An 18,434-nucleotide genomic window follows, 5' to 3' on the forward strand; every position below is an offset into this window, starting at 1 on the left:
CATGCAGCTTGCAGGGATTTCACTTTTTGCACTGTACCTTTTAATTTCTGTTTAACTAACCTCCTCATTTTTGTGTAGTTCCCCTTTCTGAAATGAAATGCTACCTGGTTGGGCTGCTGTGGTGTTTTTCCTGCCACGGGGATATTAAATTTAATTATATTATGGTCACTATTACCAAGTGGTCCTCTTGGAGCAGATCCTGTGCTCCACTTAGGACTAAATCAAGAATTACCTCTCCCACTGTGGGTTCCAGGACTAGCTGCTCCAAGAAGCAGTCATTTAAGGTGTCAAGAAACTTTATCTCTGCATCCTGTGCTGAGGTGACATGTACCCAGTCAATATGGGGATAGTTGAAATCCCCCATTATTATTGAGGTTTTATTTTTATAGCCTCTGTAATCTCCCTGAGCATTTCACAGTCACTATCACCATCCTGGTCATGTGGTCGGTAATAGATCCCTACTGCTATATTCTTATTATTCGAGAATGGAATTACTATCCATAGAGATTCTATGGTACAGTTTGATTCCTTTAAGATCCTAGGGTATTCCCCATGTCCCCTTTGGTGCCCATGGCTCACCCATCTAGTCAGAGCCCACAGGCACTCAGGCCTCATCCCGGGCTTCTGAGAAAATGCCCCATAATGATCCTCGGTGGGCAAGGACATACATCTCCCGCTCCCCAGCCAGCTGCACTGCCCCTCTCCTCCAGCACCCAGTGATGGCTGGTAGAGCGGGAGGGAGGCACTTCCAGCAGTGCCGCCCTACTAGAGCTGTGATGGGGGAGGGGGTGGCAGTGAAGAAACTCCCTCCTGGGGTGTGAGACACCCCTCTGCTGACCCCCATCCAGGCTGGAGGGGGTGATAGAGAGACCCCCCCCTCCAGCAGCACCAAGAGTGGAGTGAGGAAGCAGAGGGGCTGTGGAAAAGTAGAAGCCCCACACTAAGGAGAGCAACAGGCCAGGGCACAGCAGCATCTGTGACGAGGTGGGGAGCGGTTGGTGGCAGGGTCTGGGGGGCGCCGGATAAATGAATTGGGGGTTGGGAAAGGGAGCTTGGTGTGGAAGATTATCAGGGGAACTCTGTTCTGTTCACGTTCTTATGTGGCCCTTTTTATTGCGATAGCTGAGCAGCAGGCAGCGAGTGACGTTACAAGCAGGTGTCCCATGTGGGTCTTGCTTTCTCTCCATCCCCAAGGAGGAATTTTGTGGGCTTTTTAAAAATAATGTAGCACGTTACATGTGCTCTATGCTTACGTAAGTAAAGGCTGGCCAGCGAGAGGTGCTTTTACTTGGAGGGGAAGGGGGTGAGGTTTTGGTGATGCTTAGTGCTGGGGGAGTTGGTTCCGCAGTCTGGACTGGGCCTGGAGAAAGCTCTGTCTCCTGCGCAAATGTGGCCCTTGCAGTGGACACTAGAGCTCCCAAGTGCAGTTTCCCCTCCCCCCAGGGCTCTAGGTGATCTTTTAGCTACCCACGGCCTTGAATATGAGGACCAAGACCTTGAACTTGATTTGATAGTCTTTGGTAACCCAATTAGCAAGCAGAGGACAGGTGGGATGTGCTTGCAGTTGCCAGTGCTGCTGAGGAGACATTGCAGTGTTCTGTACCAATTGGAGTTTCTTTGGGGTGACTCTTTCATGCCCAGATATAGTGCATTGCTGGAATCCAGGCAGGAGGTAACAAAAGCATGTTTAAATGAAGCCAGGTCATTGTCTACCAGGATGGGACAGAGTCTCTTAGCCAACCACCACTCTCCACCTGCCCAGGCCAAGCTGCACAGGGAGGAGTTTCTGAGCTCAGAGGCTCCCCCGGCCATACACCCCCTGATTCCCATGCCCAGGAGCTGGCCTGCTGGCTCGCCAGGAGTGAGCCCTGCTGCTTGTGCCTCCCCACCAGGCTGGCAGCACCAGCCCTGGGCTCGCCTGCACTCACCTCCTCTCTGGCAGCCCAGGCTCACCAACACTTGGATGGTCTCCCCCTCACCACAGCGCCCTGGGTGGTCACCCACCCCTAAGGCTGGCCCTGGTCCCATAGGAAGAAAATCTAAGGGGAAAAGGCATTCAGGAAAGCTGGCAATTTCTCAGAGAGACAATAGAACATAAGAACGGCCAGATTGGGTCAGACCAAAGGTCCATCAAGCCCAGTATCCCGTCCTCTGACAGTGGCCAATGGCAGGTGCCCCAAAGGGAATGAACAGACAGGTTATCATCAAGTGATCTATGCCCTGTCACCCAATCCCAGCTTCTGGCAAACAGAGGCTAGGGACACCATCCCTGGCCATCCTGGCTAATAGCCATTGATGGACCTATCCTCCATGAATCTATCTAGCTCCCCTTTGAACCCCGTTGTAGTACTGGCCTTCACAACACCCTCTGGCAAGGAGTTCCAGAAGTTGACAGTGTGTTGCGTGAAAAAAAATACTTCCTTGTGTTTGTTTTAAACCTGCTGCCTATTAATTTCATTTGGTGGCCCCTTGTTCTAGTATTATGAGGAGGAGTAAATAACACTTCCTTATTTACTTTCTCTGTACCACTTATGATTTTATAGACCTCTATCATATCCCCCCCTTAGTCGCCTCTTTTCCAAGCTGAAAAGTCCCAGTCTTATTAATCTCTCCTCATACAGAAGCTGTTCCATACCCCTGATCATTTTTGTTGCCTTTTTCTGAACTTTTTCCAATTCCAATATATCTTTTTTGAGATGGGGTGACCACATCTGCATGCAGTATTCAAGGTGTGGGTGTACCATGGATTTATATAGGGGCAATATGATATTTTCTGTCTTATTATCTATCCCTTTCTTGATGATTCCCAACATTCTGAGGAATCATCATCCCAACATTCCCAACAATATTAGATGCACTACAGCAAACAATCCCGATGCGAAGGAGAGATAGGAAAAACAGAAAGTGTCCAGTATGGCCCCACCAGAAGCTCTTTAATGACCTGGAAATCAAAAAGGAATCCTACAAAAAGTGGAAACCTGGACAGATTGCGGAGGAGTATAAAAGAACAGCACAAACATGTATGGACAAAATCAGAAAGGCTAAGGCAAAAAAAGCAAGGGACATAAAGGGCAGTAAAAAGAGGTTCTCTAAATACATTAGGAGCAAGAGATGACAAAGGAGAGTGTCGGTCCTCTAGTCAGAAAAGCTAATGAGGAATGACATCAAGAAGGCTAAGGTGTTCAGTGTGTATTTTGCATCAGTCTTTGATAAAAAGATTAAGTGTGACCAGATGCTTAACACAATTAACATTAACAACAAGGGGGTGGAACACAATCCAGCACAGGGGGAAAACAAGTTAAAGAATAGTTAGATAAATCAGATGCATTCAAGTCTACAGAGCTTGACAGAATTCACCTTAGGGAACATAAGGAACTAGCTGAAGCAATGTCAGAACTGTGAGCCGTTATCTTCGAGAACGCCTTGTGAGGAAGTGGGGGGGACTGGTTTTAATGTTTCCTCTGAATACTGCGTGGGTGCCTCAGTTTCTGTCCGACACTCTGTCTCCTGGCAACTAATGGCCCGGGCCCTTCCCCCCTGCAAGGTGATAGCTAAAGGTGTGGGAGAACAAAGAGATCAGGTGACCTCCTGGCCCAGGAAAGAGACAAAGCCCAGAGAGGAGGGGCTGGAAGGGTTTTCAGTCTGGAGCTGGCTAGGGACGGGAAGTGAGGGCAGACGTGGGGTCTGCCTCGCTGGGCCCCAGAATGGACCCAGCTGAGGGGTCTGGTTCTCTGTACCTACAAGCTCTGTTTTAGACCGTGTTCCTGTCATCGAATAAACCTCTGTTTTACTGGCTGGCTAAGAGTCACGTCTGACTGCGACGTGGGGGTGCAGGACCCTGTGGATTCCCCAGGATCCCACCTGGGCGGACTCGCTGTGGGAAGCGCACGGAGGGGCAGAGGATGCTGAATGCTCCAAGGAGAGACCCAGGAGGTGAAGCCATGTGAGCTTCTTGCCCTGAAGATAGTCTGCTCCGAGGGAGAGGAGGCTCCCCAAAGTCCTGACTGGCTTTGTGGGGAGCAGTTCTTCTTCGAGTGATTGCTCCTATGCATTCCAGTTAGGTGTGCGTGCCGTGCGTACACGGCTCTCGGGAATATTTTTACCCTAGCAACTCCGGCGGGCTGGCTGGGCGCCCCCTGGAGTGGCGCCGCTATGGCGCCTGTTATATACCCCAGTCAGCCCGTCCGCTCCTCAGTTCCTTCTTACCGCCCGTGACGGCCAGTTGGAACAGTGGAGTGGTCTCTCACCTCCACAGCCCTAGCGTTTCTCCATATCTTTAGTGTATATAGTTGCTTAACTTAGTTTAGTAGTTAGATTAGTTGAATAAGTTAGTTGTTATAGTTGTTATAGTTGTTGTAGTATAGTATAGTAGGGAATTAGAGGGGTTAGCCCCTCTTCTTCCACAACCGGTGTGGGCTCATGCCCAAGGCACCGGGCTTTAAGCCCTGTGTGGCTTGCCAGCGGCATATGCCCATCGGCGACCCGCACGACTCCTGCCTGCGCTGCCTCGGGGAATCACACAGGACAGATAAGTGCCCGATTTGCATGGCATTCAAGCCACGCACGAGAAAGGAGCGAGACTCTCGCCTTAAACAGCTCCTTACGGAGGCGGCACTTCAGCCCCCCGCTCCGTCCCTGGCGCTGCCGAAACCATCCTCGGCGCGCAGCGCACCAGCGGCACCGAGCCGTCCCGGTACCGACGCTCCTAAAGGGACACAGACGGCACCGAAGTCCCGGCACCGTTCCCTCTCCCCCCAGAGGAAGCGGAAGACGGCGCACCCGGCTCCTAAACCTGCAGCTTCGGGACAGCTTACCCAGCTACCTCCGGCACCTCCGGCACCGGCTGTGGTAGTGCACAAGCCGTGCACGGTTCCGTTGACTCCGGCACCTCAAGAGCCGTCGAGTCCGGTACCTCCCTGCTCCCCGGTGCAGACCGCGGTAGAGCTGCCTCTCCCGTCCACGCCTGAAACATTCGTGACGGCGAGAGAGCTTATTCAGCTCGTAGAGGCACCGAGCCTCCGGCCCCCGGCACCGCCGGTGCGGGCTGTTCAATCGTTGGGCAAGCCGGCAATGATGCGGCCCAGACCCCTGACGGGAGAGATGGACAACACTCCAAGCCTCGGACCCGGTCCCGATCCAGGCAACGGTCGCCGTCACGTCGGTCCCGATCCCGGCACCGATCCCAGTCTCGGTACCGCTCCCCATCCCGGCACCGGTCGCAGTCCCAGTACCGCTCAGTCTCGCGGTACCGGTCGCACTCCCGGCGCCGCTCACGGTCCCGGTCACCGGACCGATGGTACCGTCGGAGATCCAGTTCCCGGTACCGATCTCGACGTCGCGACTCCCGAAGCCGCTCTCGCCACCGACGATCGAGGTCACGCTCAGGCTCCCGGTACCGAAGTGGTCGACGGTCCAGATCTCCATCCTGGCACCGTGACGGCCGGCACCGCTCCTCGGCACCGTCTGGGGACAAGCTGCCTCCTTCCGCGCTGCACTCCATCAGCGCCTCTGCACCCCCGTGGCCTTCGCGTCAGCCATCAGTCGCCTCCCAGGCGGGCAGCGAGACAGATCTCCGGGCTCCCACCCAGAGCCAACACCTTGGACACCAGCAGTGGGGTTTTTGGGTCCCCTGGGCCTGCCATGAGTCCCAAGGGCTCCCCTTGTCCCAGCGCCCAGTGGGTGCTGAACGCAGGATACCAGAGGCCACGGTGAGCAGGCCTCCCCCAACACCACCGGGGGAGACCTTACCGTCGTCGGATCCCGCAGTGCTTCCGTCAACCTCCCAAGCCCCTGAGCAGCCTCCGGCAGAGGTGGTGGTACAGACTCTGTCTTCATCTTCCTCTCCGGATGAGGCGGTGGCGGGCGCCGCTACGGCAGACCCTCCCCCGATTGACCTGTGGGCCCACCAAGACCTTCTCCGCAGGGTGGCAAAGGCCATTGACCTCCCGGTGGCGGAGGTCCCGGAAGATGAAGACCCAGTGACCAATGTCATTGGCGCGGAGGCCCCGATGCGGGTGGCCCTGCCGTTTATCAAAACAATTCAGAAACATCTGGCAGTCGCCGGCGTCCGTCCCCCCTACTGCAAGGGGCGTTGAACGTAAATACTCAGTCCCCCCCACGGGATACGAGTATCTGTACACTCACCCCGCTCCGGACTCACTGGTCGTCCAGTCTGTTAACGATCGTGAGCGGCACGGACAGCCAGCCCCAGCGCCGAAGTCGAAGGACGCCAGGCGCATGGACTTGTTGGGCCGCAAGGTTTATTCGGCGGGGGGTCTCCAGCTGCGCATTGCAAACCAGCTGGCCCTCCTAGCTCAGTACGCCTTTGACATTTTCGTGTCCCTCACGAAATACTCGGAGCTGATCCCGACGGCTTCCCGCCAAGAGTTTTCGGCTCTGGTCGAAGAGGGCAGGAAAGCCTCCCGCTCTTCCATCCAGGCTGCTCTGGATTCGGCGGACTCAGGGGCCAGAACCTTGGCCTCTGGAGTAACTATGCGGCGCATCTCCTGGCTGCAGTCCTCCACCTTGCCGCCGGAGGTGCAGTATACCCTACAAGACCTGCCCTTTGAGACTCACGGCCTGTTCTCAGAGAAAACGGACTCGAGGATACAGACCCTGAAGGACGGTCGTGTAGCTATCCGCACTCTGGATATGCACACACCAGCTACCCAGAGGCGCTCCTTCCGCCAACAACAGTCCTTCCGGCCCTTTACACAGGCCAGGTCAAGGCACTATAATAGTCGGCGCAACGGCCTCAATCACCGTAGACCTTCAGGCAGCAGGCGCAACCAGGCCCAGGCGTCGTCCAAGGCCCCGCAAGGGCCTAAGCAACAGTTTTGATGGGACGCCCGAGGACGGCCCACCAGCCTCTTTCCAGGATCCAACCCCTTTGTTTTGCAACCGCCTTTCCCGCTTCCTCCCAGCATGGTCCCGAATAACATCGGACAGCTGGGTACTCCATACTATCCAGTATGGTTACCGCCTTCAGTTTATTTCGCCCCCTCCTTCCCACCCACCTTCCCCGTCCCTCTTCAGGGACCCCTCTCACGAGCAATGCAAGAGGTCGAGATGCTGTTGAGGATGGGTGCCATAGAAGAGGTGCCGCACGACAGGCGGGGCAGGGGATTCTATTCCCATTATTTCCTCATCCCCAAGGCGAAGGGAGGCCTCAGACCCATACTGGACCTCCGGGAGCTCAACAAGTACATGGTCAAGCTCAAATTTCGTATGGTAACCTTGGGGACCATCATTCCCTCCCTGGATCCGGGAGACTGGTTTGCCGCCCTTGACATGAAGGACGCGTACTTCCACATCGCGATCTACCCTCCCCATCGACGCTATTTACGTTTCATGGTCAACAGCGCACACTACCAGTTTGCGGTACTATCCTTCGGCTTATCCACCGCGCCGAGGGTATTCACCAAGTGCATGGCGGTGGTGGCTGCAGACCTCCGCCGTCGTCGAGTTCACGTCTACCCCTACCTCGACGACTGGCTGGTTCGCGGGCCATCCCAACAATTGGTAACAGACCAAATTGCCGAGATACTCTCCTTGTTTCGGGCACTGGGCCTTCTCGTCAATGCCGAGAAGTCCTCACTGACTCCATCGCAGAGAGTGGAATTTATCGGAGCGGTCCTCGATTCCACGGTGGCAAGAGCCTGCCTCCCTCGCGCTCGACACCAAACGATGGTCTCCATCATCCGAGACCTGCACGCCTTTCCCACTACGACGGTTCGGTCCTGCCTACGCCTTCTGGGCCACATGGCATCATGCACGTTTGTCACTGCCTACGCGAGACTGCGTCTTCGTTCGTTTCAATCCTGGCTGGCGTCGGTGTACCGCCCGCACCGCGACTCCATAGACACGGTAGTCACGGTCACGAAGCCCACCCTCGCCTCGCTCCGCTGGTGGCTGGACCCAGAGGTCGTGTGTGCAGGAGTCCCGCTCCGCCCTCCTCGTCCGTCCCTGACTCTGACAACGGATGCCTCGGCGCTGGGATGGGGGGCCCACCTGGGCGACCTTCACACCCAGGGCCTCTGGTCGCCCCAGGAGCTCTCCCTCCACATCAACGTCAGGGAGCTGCGGGCAATTCGCTTGGCGTGTCACGCCTTCCACGCCCGTCTGCAAGGCCAATGCGTAGCGGTGCTCACGGACAACACGACGGCGATGTTCTATGTGAACAAGCAGGGCGGAGCCCGCTCCTCCCGCTCTGCAAGGAAGCGCTGCTCCTGTGGGACTTCTGCGTGACCCACTCAATTCACCTGGAAGCGTCCTTTCTTCCGGGAGTGCAGAACACGCTGGCCGACCATCTCAGCAGGTCTTTCCTCTCCCACAAGTGGTCCCTCCGTCCAGTTGTCGTACACACAATCTTCCGGAGGTGGGGGTTTCCCCAGATAGACCTATTCGCCTCCAAGAAGAACAGGAAGTGCCACCTGTTTTGCTCGTACCAGGGTCGCTCGCCAGGCTCCCTGTCAGACGCCTTCCTTTACTCCTGGATGGATCACCTCCTCTACGCCTTCCCTCCGTTCCCGCTCGTGCACCGCGTGCTACTGAAGCTTCGGAGGGACAGAGCCCACGTCATACTCAGAGCTCCGGCCTGGCCGAGGCAGCATTGGTACACCCTGCTGCTCGAGCTCTCCGTTCGGGATCCCATCCCCCTTCCGTTATGGCCGGACCTCATCACGCAGGACTTCGGCAGACTCCGACATCCGAACCTACAGTCCCTCCATCTTACAGCTAGGTACCTGCGTGGTTGACCCACGAAGAGAGGGACTGTTCGGCGGCAGTACAGCAAGTCCTGCTAGAGAGCAGAAAGCCTTCCACTCGCTCCACCTACCTTGTGAAATGGAAGCGATTCGCGCTCTGGTGTGATCAACGAGGCCTCAATCCCTTCGTAGTCCCTATCCCTACCATCCTGGACTACCTCTGGTACCTTAAGGAGCAAGGTCTTGCAGTCTCCTCCTTGAAGGTGCACCTGGCAGCAGTGTCCGCCTTTCGTCCATCCATGGGAGGTCGGTCCATCTTCTCCAACCAGATGGTTTCCCGCTTCCTTAAAGGCCTGGACCACTTGTACCCGCCGGTGCGGCGTCCTGCCCCGACCTGGGATTTGAACCTTGTTCTGGCCAAGCTTATGGGACCGCCCTTCGAGCCTATGGCCACGTGCTCTCTGCTCTACCTCTCCTGGAAGACAGCCTTCCTCGTCGCTATTACATCTGCAAGACGAGTCTCTGAGCTCCGTGCTCTAACGGTTGGTCCACCATACACCGTCTTCCACGGAGACAAGGTGCAGCTTCGACCACACCCGGCCTTCCTCCCTAAGGTGGTGTCGGCCTTCCACCTCAACCAGGAGATCTTCCTCCCGGTCTTCTTCCCGAAGCCGCACGCCTCCCCTCGGGAGCAACAGCTTCACACCCTGGACGTCCGCAGGGCCCTTGCCTTTTACATCGAGCGGACGAAGCCCTTCCGGCGTTCGACCCAGCTGTTTATAGCAGTCGCCGACCGCATGAAGGGCGAGCCGGTCTTCTCGCAGCGGATTTCCTCCTGGGTTACGTCATGTATTCGGACATGCTACGAGCTTGCTCGCGTGCCTGCATGCCGCCTCACCGCTCACTCGACGAGAGCGCAGGCCTCGTCGGCCGCCTTCCTGGCCCATGTCCCCATCCAGGACATCTGTAGAGCGGCCACCTGGTCTTCTGTCCACACCTTCGCTTCCCACTACGCGTTGGTGCAGCAATCCAGAGACGATGCAGCCTTCGGCTCTGCAGTCTTACACTCTGCCACGTCTCACTCTGACCCCACCGCCTAGGTAAGGCTTGGGAATCACCTGACTGGAATGCATAGGAGCAATCACTCGAAGAAGAAAAGATGGTTACTCACCGTAGTAACTGTTGTTCTTCGAGATGTGTTGCTCCTATCTATTCCAGACCCGCCCTACTTCCCCACTGTCGGAGTAGCTGGCAAGAAGGAACTGAGGAGCGGACGGGCCGACTGGGGTATATAACAGGCGCCATAGCGGCGCCACTCCAGGGGTCGCCCAGCCGGCCCGCCGGAGTTGCTAGGGTAAAAATGTTCCTGAGAGCCGTGCACGCGCGGCGCGCACACCTAACTGGAATGGATAGGAGCAACACATCTCGAAGAACAACAGTTACTACGGTGAGTAACCGTCTTTTCCAGAGCATCGCCCGGGGACTCCATGACACTCCTACAGGAGGGGTGAGGACTCATAGAGTTTAAGCCAAGAAGGGGCCATCATAATCAGAGGACTGGAGAAGGGCAAACATAGCATCTGTCTTTAAAAGTGGAACAAAGAGGACCTGTGGAATTATAAACCAGTCAGCCTAACTTCTATACCTGGAAAGATAGTGGAACAAATTATTAATTTGTAAACAACTAAGGGATACTAGGTTATTAAGTAATAGCCAGAATGGATTTATCAAGAACAAATCATGCCAAGCCAACCGAATTTTCTTCTTTGGTTGGGTTACTGGCCAAATGGATGGGGGAAAGCAGTAGATGTGATATACCTTCGTTTTAGTAAGGCTTTTGACCCCGTCCCACATGACGTTCTTGTAAGCAAACTAGAGAAATGTGGTCTAGATGAAGTTATGATAAGGTGGATGCACAACTGGTTGAAAAACCATTCTGAGAAAGTAGTTATCAATGGTTCACTGTCAAACTTGGAGGATGTGTCTAGTAGGGTTCTATAGGCTCCTGGATCCAACACTATTTAGTATTTTCATTGATGACTTGGATAATGCAGTGGAGAGTATGCTTATAAAATTTGCAGATGACACCAAGTTGGGAGGGGTTGCAATGTGATGCCATTGCAAAAAAAGTTACTATCATTCTAGGGTGTATTAATAGGAGTGTCATACGTAAGGCATGGGAGCTAATTGTCCTACTGTACGAGGCCTCAGCTGGAGTACTGAGTCCAGTTTTTGGCACTACTCTTTGGGAAAGATGTGGATAAATTGGAGAGAGTCCAGAGGAGAGCAACAAAAATGATAAAAAGTTTAGAAAACCTGACCTACAAGTAAAGGTTAAAAAAAATTGGGTGTTTAGTCTTGAGAAAAGAAGTCTGAAGGCAGGACCTGATAACAGTCTTTCCATATAAGGGCTGTTATAAAGATTACTTTGATCAGTTGTTCTCAGTGTCCCCTGAAGGCAGGACAAGAAGCAATGGGCTTAATCTACAGCAAGGGAGATTTAGGTTAGATATTAGGAAAAGCTTGCTAACACTAAGGGTGGTTAAGCTCTGGAACTTTCAGAGCAGGTTGTGGAATCCCCATCTGTCATAAACAGATAGTTAAGGGTTAAAGTCTCTTTTACCTGTAAAGGGTTAACAAGCTCAGTAACCTGATGAACACCTGACCAGAGGACCAATCAAGGGACAAGATAATTTCAAATCTCTGTGGAGGGAAGGCTTTGTCTGTGTCCTTTGTTTGATTTGCCGTTCTCTCTTTGGATTTAAGAGAGGCCAGACATATTCTTCAAGTTCTCCAAGGTTTCCTGAAGTATTTTCTTCTATTCAGTATAGTGAGTATTAGAAGGCGGTTTAGTCTTATAATTGATTTCTACATTTGCAATTATGTGTTTGCTGAAGAAATATCTTTATTTCTGTTTGCTGTTACTTTGATTATTCTGAGGAAGGAGGAGGGGCGGGGAAAGCCTCTCCAGGCTTCTAAGCTAGACCCTGTATGTTTTATCCTGGTATTACAGAGATAGTGTACTTTTTTTCTTTCTTTAATAAAATCTTTTCTTTTTAGAACTTGATTGATTTCTTCCCTTGTTTGGATTTTCAGGGGAAGGGGAGGGGGAAAAGTGAATCCCTCTTTGTTTGATTCAAGGAGTTTGAATCTGTATTGGTCTCTCCCAAGGACGAGGGGATGGGGGAAGAAGGTGGGGGGAATGGATTATTTCCCTTTGTGTTAAGATCCAAGGAAGTTGGGATCTGTGTTCCCCAGGGAAAGTTTGGGGGAACAGGGAGTGTACTAGACACTGGAATTTCTAGTAGGTGGCAGCTTTACCAGATCTAAACTAGGATTTAAGTTTAGAGGAGCCCATGCAGGTCCCCATCTTGTGGACGCTAAAGTTCAAAGTGGGGAATAAACCTATGACACCATCGCTGGAGGTTTTAAAAGCGGGTTGGGCAAACACCTGTCAGGGATGCTCTAGGTTTATTTGGTCCTGTCCCGGTGCAGGGGGCTGGACTAGATGACCTCTCGAGTTCCCTTCCAGCCCTACGATTCTATGATTCTGTGATCTGCACAGGACTGTGCTCCCCACTTGATGTCTGGATCTGATGCTTTGTGAGGGCAGACCTACATCCTTGTTTAGCTAGAACTCCTCAGCCCAGCACCTTCATGAGAGCGGCATGGCTCACTGGGCTCCTCCCGTGGGAATGTGCAGAGGTCAGCCTGAAGAAGGAGGATCGGTTACTCCCCAGGAACTGTCAGTCTTGGTGTGTACTGCCCCTGCACAGTCATGCTCCCTGCCCGCTTTCCCCTCTCCCTGGGAGTGCCACTCGCGTTGGCCCTGAGGGCTAGCAGAAGGGACTGCTCCATTGGGGGCTTCATGGGGCTTCTTTTCCTTTGGCTGCTCACGCTGGGGCAGTCCTGTGGGCACAGCTTGTGTGGCTACTCTGCGCACAGCTACGCGGCCAGGAGCTGGGTGTTCTGGAGCCAAGCGTGCTGTTACTGCCCATGCCCCAGGCTGTTGGGACAGCTTCCCCACGCGAATCCCATGACTCCTGCTCTGGTCTCCACCCCTCCAGTCTACCAGTAGCCACCCCTGCAGCCCTGACTTTCCACGCTGAGATCAAACTGAGAGTGGTGGCGCCAGCGCCATGACCCTCAGCTGTCCAGCCTCCCTGGCAGTTAGAGCAGCCAGGGGCCTACTGGAAAGGTTGCCATTGGCGTGAGCTCCATAATGGAGCTGGGGTGGCAGAAAATGTCACACCATGGGGTCAGCTCCACCACATGGCTGACACGCCCTTCCCCCTTCCTGACACGGCAGGGGGAAGGGGGTGCAGGAGGTGGCTACTCCAGTGCAGATTCACCTCCCCTCCAGGGACACTTTGTGCCACATCACGGGGGTATCTGGGCGTTGTAATGGCCTGTGATACACAAAAGGTCAGACTGCGTGAGCTGGTGGCCGTTTTCGGCATAAACTCTGTGAAGATATTAAATTGTTGTTAATGATGCAGAAAATCATTAAATCTCAGGAGAAATTTCCTAACTGTCAGAGCAGTCGGACAATGGACCAGACACCTCGGGAGGTCGTGGAAGCTCCTTCACTGGAGGGTTTTAGGAGGAGGCTGAAGAGCCATCTGTCTTGGATGGTTTAGACACAGCACATCCTGCATCTTGACGGGGTTATACTGGAGGACCCTTGTGGTCCCGTCTAACCCTGTGGGTCTGTGATTCTGTGGAAAGGCAGACGTGTTCAATAACTGTTCCTGGTCTGTATTTGTAAAGATGCAGGATGATCTAATCGTATCACATGAGGATGATGAAGTATTTCCATTCAGTAGTAACTGAGCAGGATATTGGATAACTTCTCCTAGGGAGAAACATTTTCAAACCTGCAGGTCCAGATAACTTGCACTCCTACAAGAGTTCACTGAGGAGCTCTCTGGCCCGCAGATGTTGATTTTTAATAAATATTGGAATACCAGGAACACTCCAGAAGAGTGGATGCTAATGTTGTGCTGGTAGTCAAACGGGGCAAGTGGCATGACCTGGACACGTGTAGGCCGGCTAGTCTATCAGTTCTAGGCAAAATAACAGAAAAACCAATACAGGATTCAATTAATTAAGGCTTAAAGGATAGGAATGTAATTAATGCCAGCTAGCGTGGTTTTATGGAGCATCGGTCTGGTCCCACAAACTGGATTTAGTTCTAGGATGCGATTACAAGTTTGGTTCATGAAGACGACTGTGTAGATGTAATATACTTAGACTTTTGTACAACATTTGACTTAGTACCACACTTAGGACATTCTGATCACAGAATTAGCACTGTGCGGATCGATAGAGCACATGGTAAATGGGTTAAGGAGTGGCTAACTGACAGACCTCAGGCAGCTGTTGTCAGTGGTGAATCAACATTGCATGGGAGTGTTTCTAGTGAAGTGCCACAGGGATCGATTCTAGGCCTGATGCTATTCACCATCTCCATCAGTGATCTGGGAGTGAAACATGAAATCACAGCTGATACAATTTGTGAATGACACAGAGGTTGGTGGAGTGGTGTATAGTGACGAGGACGGGGCAGTCATACAGCGCGATAAGCTGGGCCCACTCAAAAAAAATGCCTTGTAATACAGCCAAATGCAAAGTTATATATCTAGGAACAAGGAATGCTGTCAATGCCTACAGACTGGGCCTGTGTCCTGGAAAGCTGCAAAGGATTTAAGGGTCGGAATGCACAAGCAGCTCAACTTGCTCTCCTAATGCTATGCGATTGCCAAAAAAAAAAAAAAAAGCTAATGCAGTTCTTAGATGTATAAATAGGGGAGTAGTGAGTAGGCGCAGTAAGGATTTGATTTTACCTGTGTATATGGCATTGGTGAGACCAATACTGGAATACTGTGTACAGGTCTGATGTCCACATTTTTAAAAGGATGTTGAAAAATTGGAGACTATGACCTCCTGAATATCACAGGCCTTTTCATTTTGCCCAGTTACTCCTGTATTTCACCCAATAGTTTGTTTGGTTCTTATTATGCCTTCCTCTGCCTTTAGTACCTGACATTTTCTCTCCGTGAAGGTACTTATACAGTGTAATCAAGTCACCTTTCAATCTTATTTTTGATAAGCTAGACAGATTGAACTCCTTCAATCTCTCACTGTGAGGCGTTTTTCCAGATCTCATCTTTTTCTATGTTCTCTGCAGCCTCCAATTTTTCAACACCATTTTTAAAATGTTGACACCAGATCTCTATGCAGTTATTCCCACACTGGTCTCATCAGTGCAGTGCAGAGAGGTAAAATCACCCCCCTCCTACCATGCTCCTCTTGTCACACAGGGTTGATGTGGATATAAATTCCTTTAATGTTTGAGAGTCTCTCAGATGCTGTGTGGATGAGCACCATAGAAAAGACCACGAGGAAATGAATAATGCACTATTCAGGGCAGGCTTTGGCTGGTGTCCAGTACATAAGGCAAGTGTCACTAAAAGAAATGTGAAAAAAAATATTGCATAGCTGTTCATCCTGTGCACTGAATGAGCCAGCGGCCCTGTGGACGACGGTCTCGTAATGCATGTGCACAAGGGGGCAGAATGAATGTTGCACAGGCAACATAAACTGGCTTGATTTCGCAACCTTAATAGTGTTCTTTTATTATACAGATTTTCTTTTTAAAAATGTATTTTATTACCAATAGATAAAGTGTCAACCGTCCTCATCTGCCCGCCATCTAGACCCCGTTAATGAACTCACTAGTGGCTCTTGGAGTATACTGCACTTTTCATCAGTAGCTGTCAAAGCACTTTACAAAAGTGGGTCCTCAGTGGTGCCCACCTCTGTGTTACAAAGGAGGTGACTGAGTCACAAGGAGCTTGAGGCCAGCACTTCCAAGCAAAGGTGCCTAGAGCTGCGCATACTGATCCAGGCTTAGGCACCTAGATCTGGGCTCTGATTTTCAAAAGCGCTGTGCACCTCTACTTACGAGGTTCCTGTGCCCAGTACCTCTCAAATTCAGGCCACTTGTTTAAGTGACTAACGGGTGCCTGATTTTTTCATTTCTTCCATTTCGTGCGAGTCTACATCTTATTGCATGTCATGAGGCCTCGGATCACAACTAGACTCTTTATGGCCCAAGAAGTCTTTAAAAAGCTGGATACTAGCACTAGAAACTGGAGGAAGAATGATATCTAACATGGCGCCTACTGATTGCTGAAGAGATTTACCAAACATGCTGATAAGGGAGGAAATTCTGGGGAATTAAACTCAGGGCTAGAAACCAGAAATTCCTGGGTTCTCCTTTGAGTGATTGTCCATACACGTATTCCACTTATGGTGCGCATGCTTCCCAGGTGCCTGAGGTCAGAGTTGTTTGCCCAGCAATGTCCAGCGTGGCCACAGATGTTACAGTTCATTACTGTGCCTGTTGGTGTCACAGTAGTAGATTGTTCAGAGTAGGTTCCTTTTTGCCAGCAGATTGCTTATTTTTCTTCCTGGTACCAGGATGCCTAGTTCTAAGTCTCCTGGTTTCAAACACTGGCCCTTATGTTTGGGGGAGTCGTCGTCCTCGGTAAATGTGTAAGTCATTTACACCTAGGTCTTGACAGGGAGGCCCATCTCCAGATATTTCTAACGGACACATCAATGAGACAGGCTTTGGCCCCCGGGTCGTTTGACCCCACTGTACACGAGCTGACTGTATCTGAGTGCTTCTGTTAGCATGGTCTCTGCAACATCTGAAAGCCCATCAGCTCTGGCTTCAGACCTGACCCTGACTCCCTCTGTGATCTTGGACAGTTCACGTCACCTGTCAGCCTCAGTTTCCCCTCTGTTAACTATTAACTGCAGAGCAGTAAAGGGGCTCTGTGCAGGTGACCTGGGTTTCCTGTCCCCGACCCTGCTTCCTGATGCACACACATCACCAGTGTGCTCGGCAAGTTCAGAACACAGCCTGGGACCCCTAAGCCCCCTTTGTTCCTGCTGCCTGCTTGCTGTGGTCTGGGCAGCGACTGTGCTGATCAGTGTCTCTTTGTGTCCCAGGTGAATGGTGTGAATGTGGTAAAGGTAGGGCACAAGCAAGTGGTGTCGCTGATCCGGCAGGGGGGAAACCACCTGGTGATGAAGGTCGTCTCCGTCAGCCGCAAGCCAGAATCAGAAGACGTCGTCCGGAAGAAGGGTAGGTGTGGAGTGGCCTGGTGTTTCTGAGCAGTGAACAAGTGAGCTCCGTCTCATTCTGCAGGTTGTCCCCCCGGCTCAGCTTAGTCATTCGTTATGCTGGGTTCAGTCTCCCACCAGCCCAAGCTCTCGGTACCTCTGGAAGCCTTTCTCTGCTGCCAGGGCCTGTTATCCTGCCGGCCCGGCTCAGCCGCTTCTTCCCCTGGGGCCCTTATCTCACCAGCCCGGCTCATTTAACCCAGGGGGATCTGGCTGACCAGTGAATTGAACCTCCAGAGCTAAAAGCGTGAGTGGCTGCAGTGTGCGCTGTAGAGCTGTGCCCCTGGTGCAGGCACCGTAACCACTCGGATCCTCGCCGGATGGCACAGTGTGGGCCTTGGACCCGTGGATGATTCTTTGCTGCTCGTTACCCAGGGCCTGTTTACTGCCCTGTCCCAGCCCAACGAAGGTGAGAGCTGCGGCCTGCTGCTCCCTGGTGACAGGAGACTGGCTCCTGTCTGTAAAGCTAGACGGGGGTTTCACAGCAACAGTGGGACGGAAGTGAAGGTGAGTGGCTCTCCAGGCGCAGCCTGAGCTAAACCAGGCCGGAGGTGGTTACCAGCGGCGGGACCAGCCAGCCTGCACAGACACCCCTGGGATGCACTTAGCACAGGAGACACTGCAGCACGCAGCACAGGCCTGTGGGCACCACGTCGGCCAGAGCACTGGACTGCGCGAAGCAGGATAAGGTGTCCCAGTGCAGGATAAGTCTCAGGCTGGTGGCTCCGGCCAGGACAGAATGAACAGCGTATCAGAGACCAGTGGTACCGGGCAACCCGGGCTCAGGATGGCACGTCCAGGGCTCCCCCTTGGGCTGAGAGAACCACCCGGACTCTGGCTCCATAGGGCATTCTGAAGTGCCCCCTCTAGCTTCTGCCAGGCTGAGCCCCCCACTGTTCACCAAGAGATCGAGGGCTGGAATCTCCATTAGCTCAGGGGAATTAGGGGAGGGGGGCCACAGGGAGCCAGGCGTGGCTTCCTTATCCTGAGCCACGGAGGCCCTTAGGCCTTTAGCCAATGGAGGACAGGGCAGAGCCCCTTTGCCGTGTGCCTCACCCCTTTCACGGGCCTTGGGGTGCCTGGCAGCTTTATGCAGGGGAATTATTCACGGACCATCTATGTAATCAGCTGTAGAGGACTGGAGAATTCAGCCCGGAGTTTATAGGCTTTCTTTGGCAAGGTGGTGTACCCACAGGCCACCCAGCATGGACCCAAAGACACGGGAGGCTTTGGCAATTCCCAGGCTCTGTGCAGGAGGAGCTCTTTGCAAAGTGCTTGTCAGGAGAAGGGAATTTCTTATGGTTTCTGGCACAGCTCCTGCTATCTAGAGGTTTTCCCAGTCTGGCCAAAGGGGCTTTTCTTCAAGGGTGGAGAGGTTCCAGGAGTGGATTGTGCCCCTGGCCTGGAGTGGGAGGTGCCAGGTTCGGCTCATGCCCCCAGCCCCGAGGGAGAGGTCCTGGGTGGGGTTTGTGCCCTTGGCCTGGAAGAGGAGGTGCAGATCACATCCCCGGCACAGAGGGGAGGTTCCGGGTG

At 52.9% G+C, this 18,434-nt stretch overlaps 1 protein-coding gene across 5 annotated transcripts in view; it reads left to right on the plus strand.

Moving 5' to 3' along the window:
• SHANK3 (SH3 and multiple ankyrin repeat domains 3) overlaps positions 1 to 18,434 on the plus strand; it is a 748,791-nt gene that overhangs the window by 672,211 nt on the left and 58,146 nt on the right. For all 5 annotated transcript variants that reach the window (XM_045026870.1, XM_045026889.1, XM_045026909.1 and 2 more), the window contains exon 18: positions 16,728 to 16,863. In XM_045026870.1, the coding sequence (XP_044882805.1) occupies positions 16,728 to 16,863 (136 nt within the window). The remainder of the gene's footprint in view (positions 1 to 16,727; positions 16,864 to 18,434) is intronic.

This window comes from Mauremys mutica, chromosome 1 (assembly GCF_020497125.1).
Source record: "Mauremys mutica isolate MM-2020 ecotype Southern chromosome 1, ASM2049712v1, whole genome shotgun sequence".
NCBI lineage: Eukaryota > Metazoa > Chordata > Testudines > Geoemydidae > Mauremys > Mauremys mutica.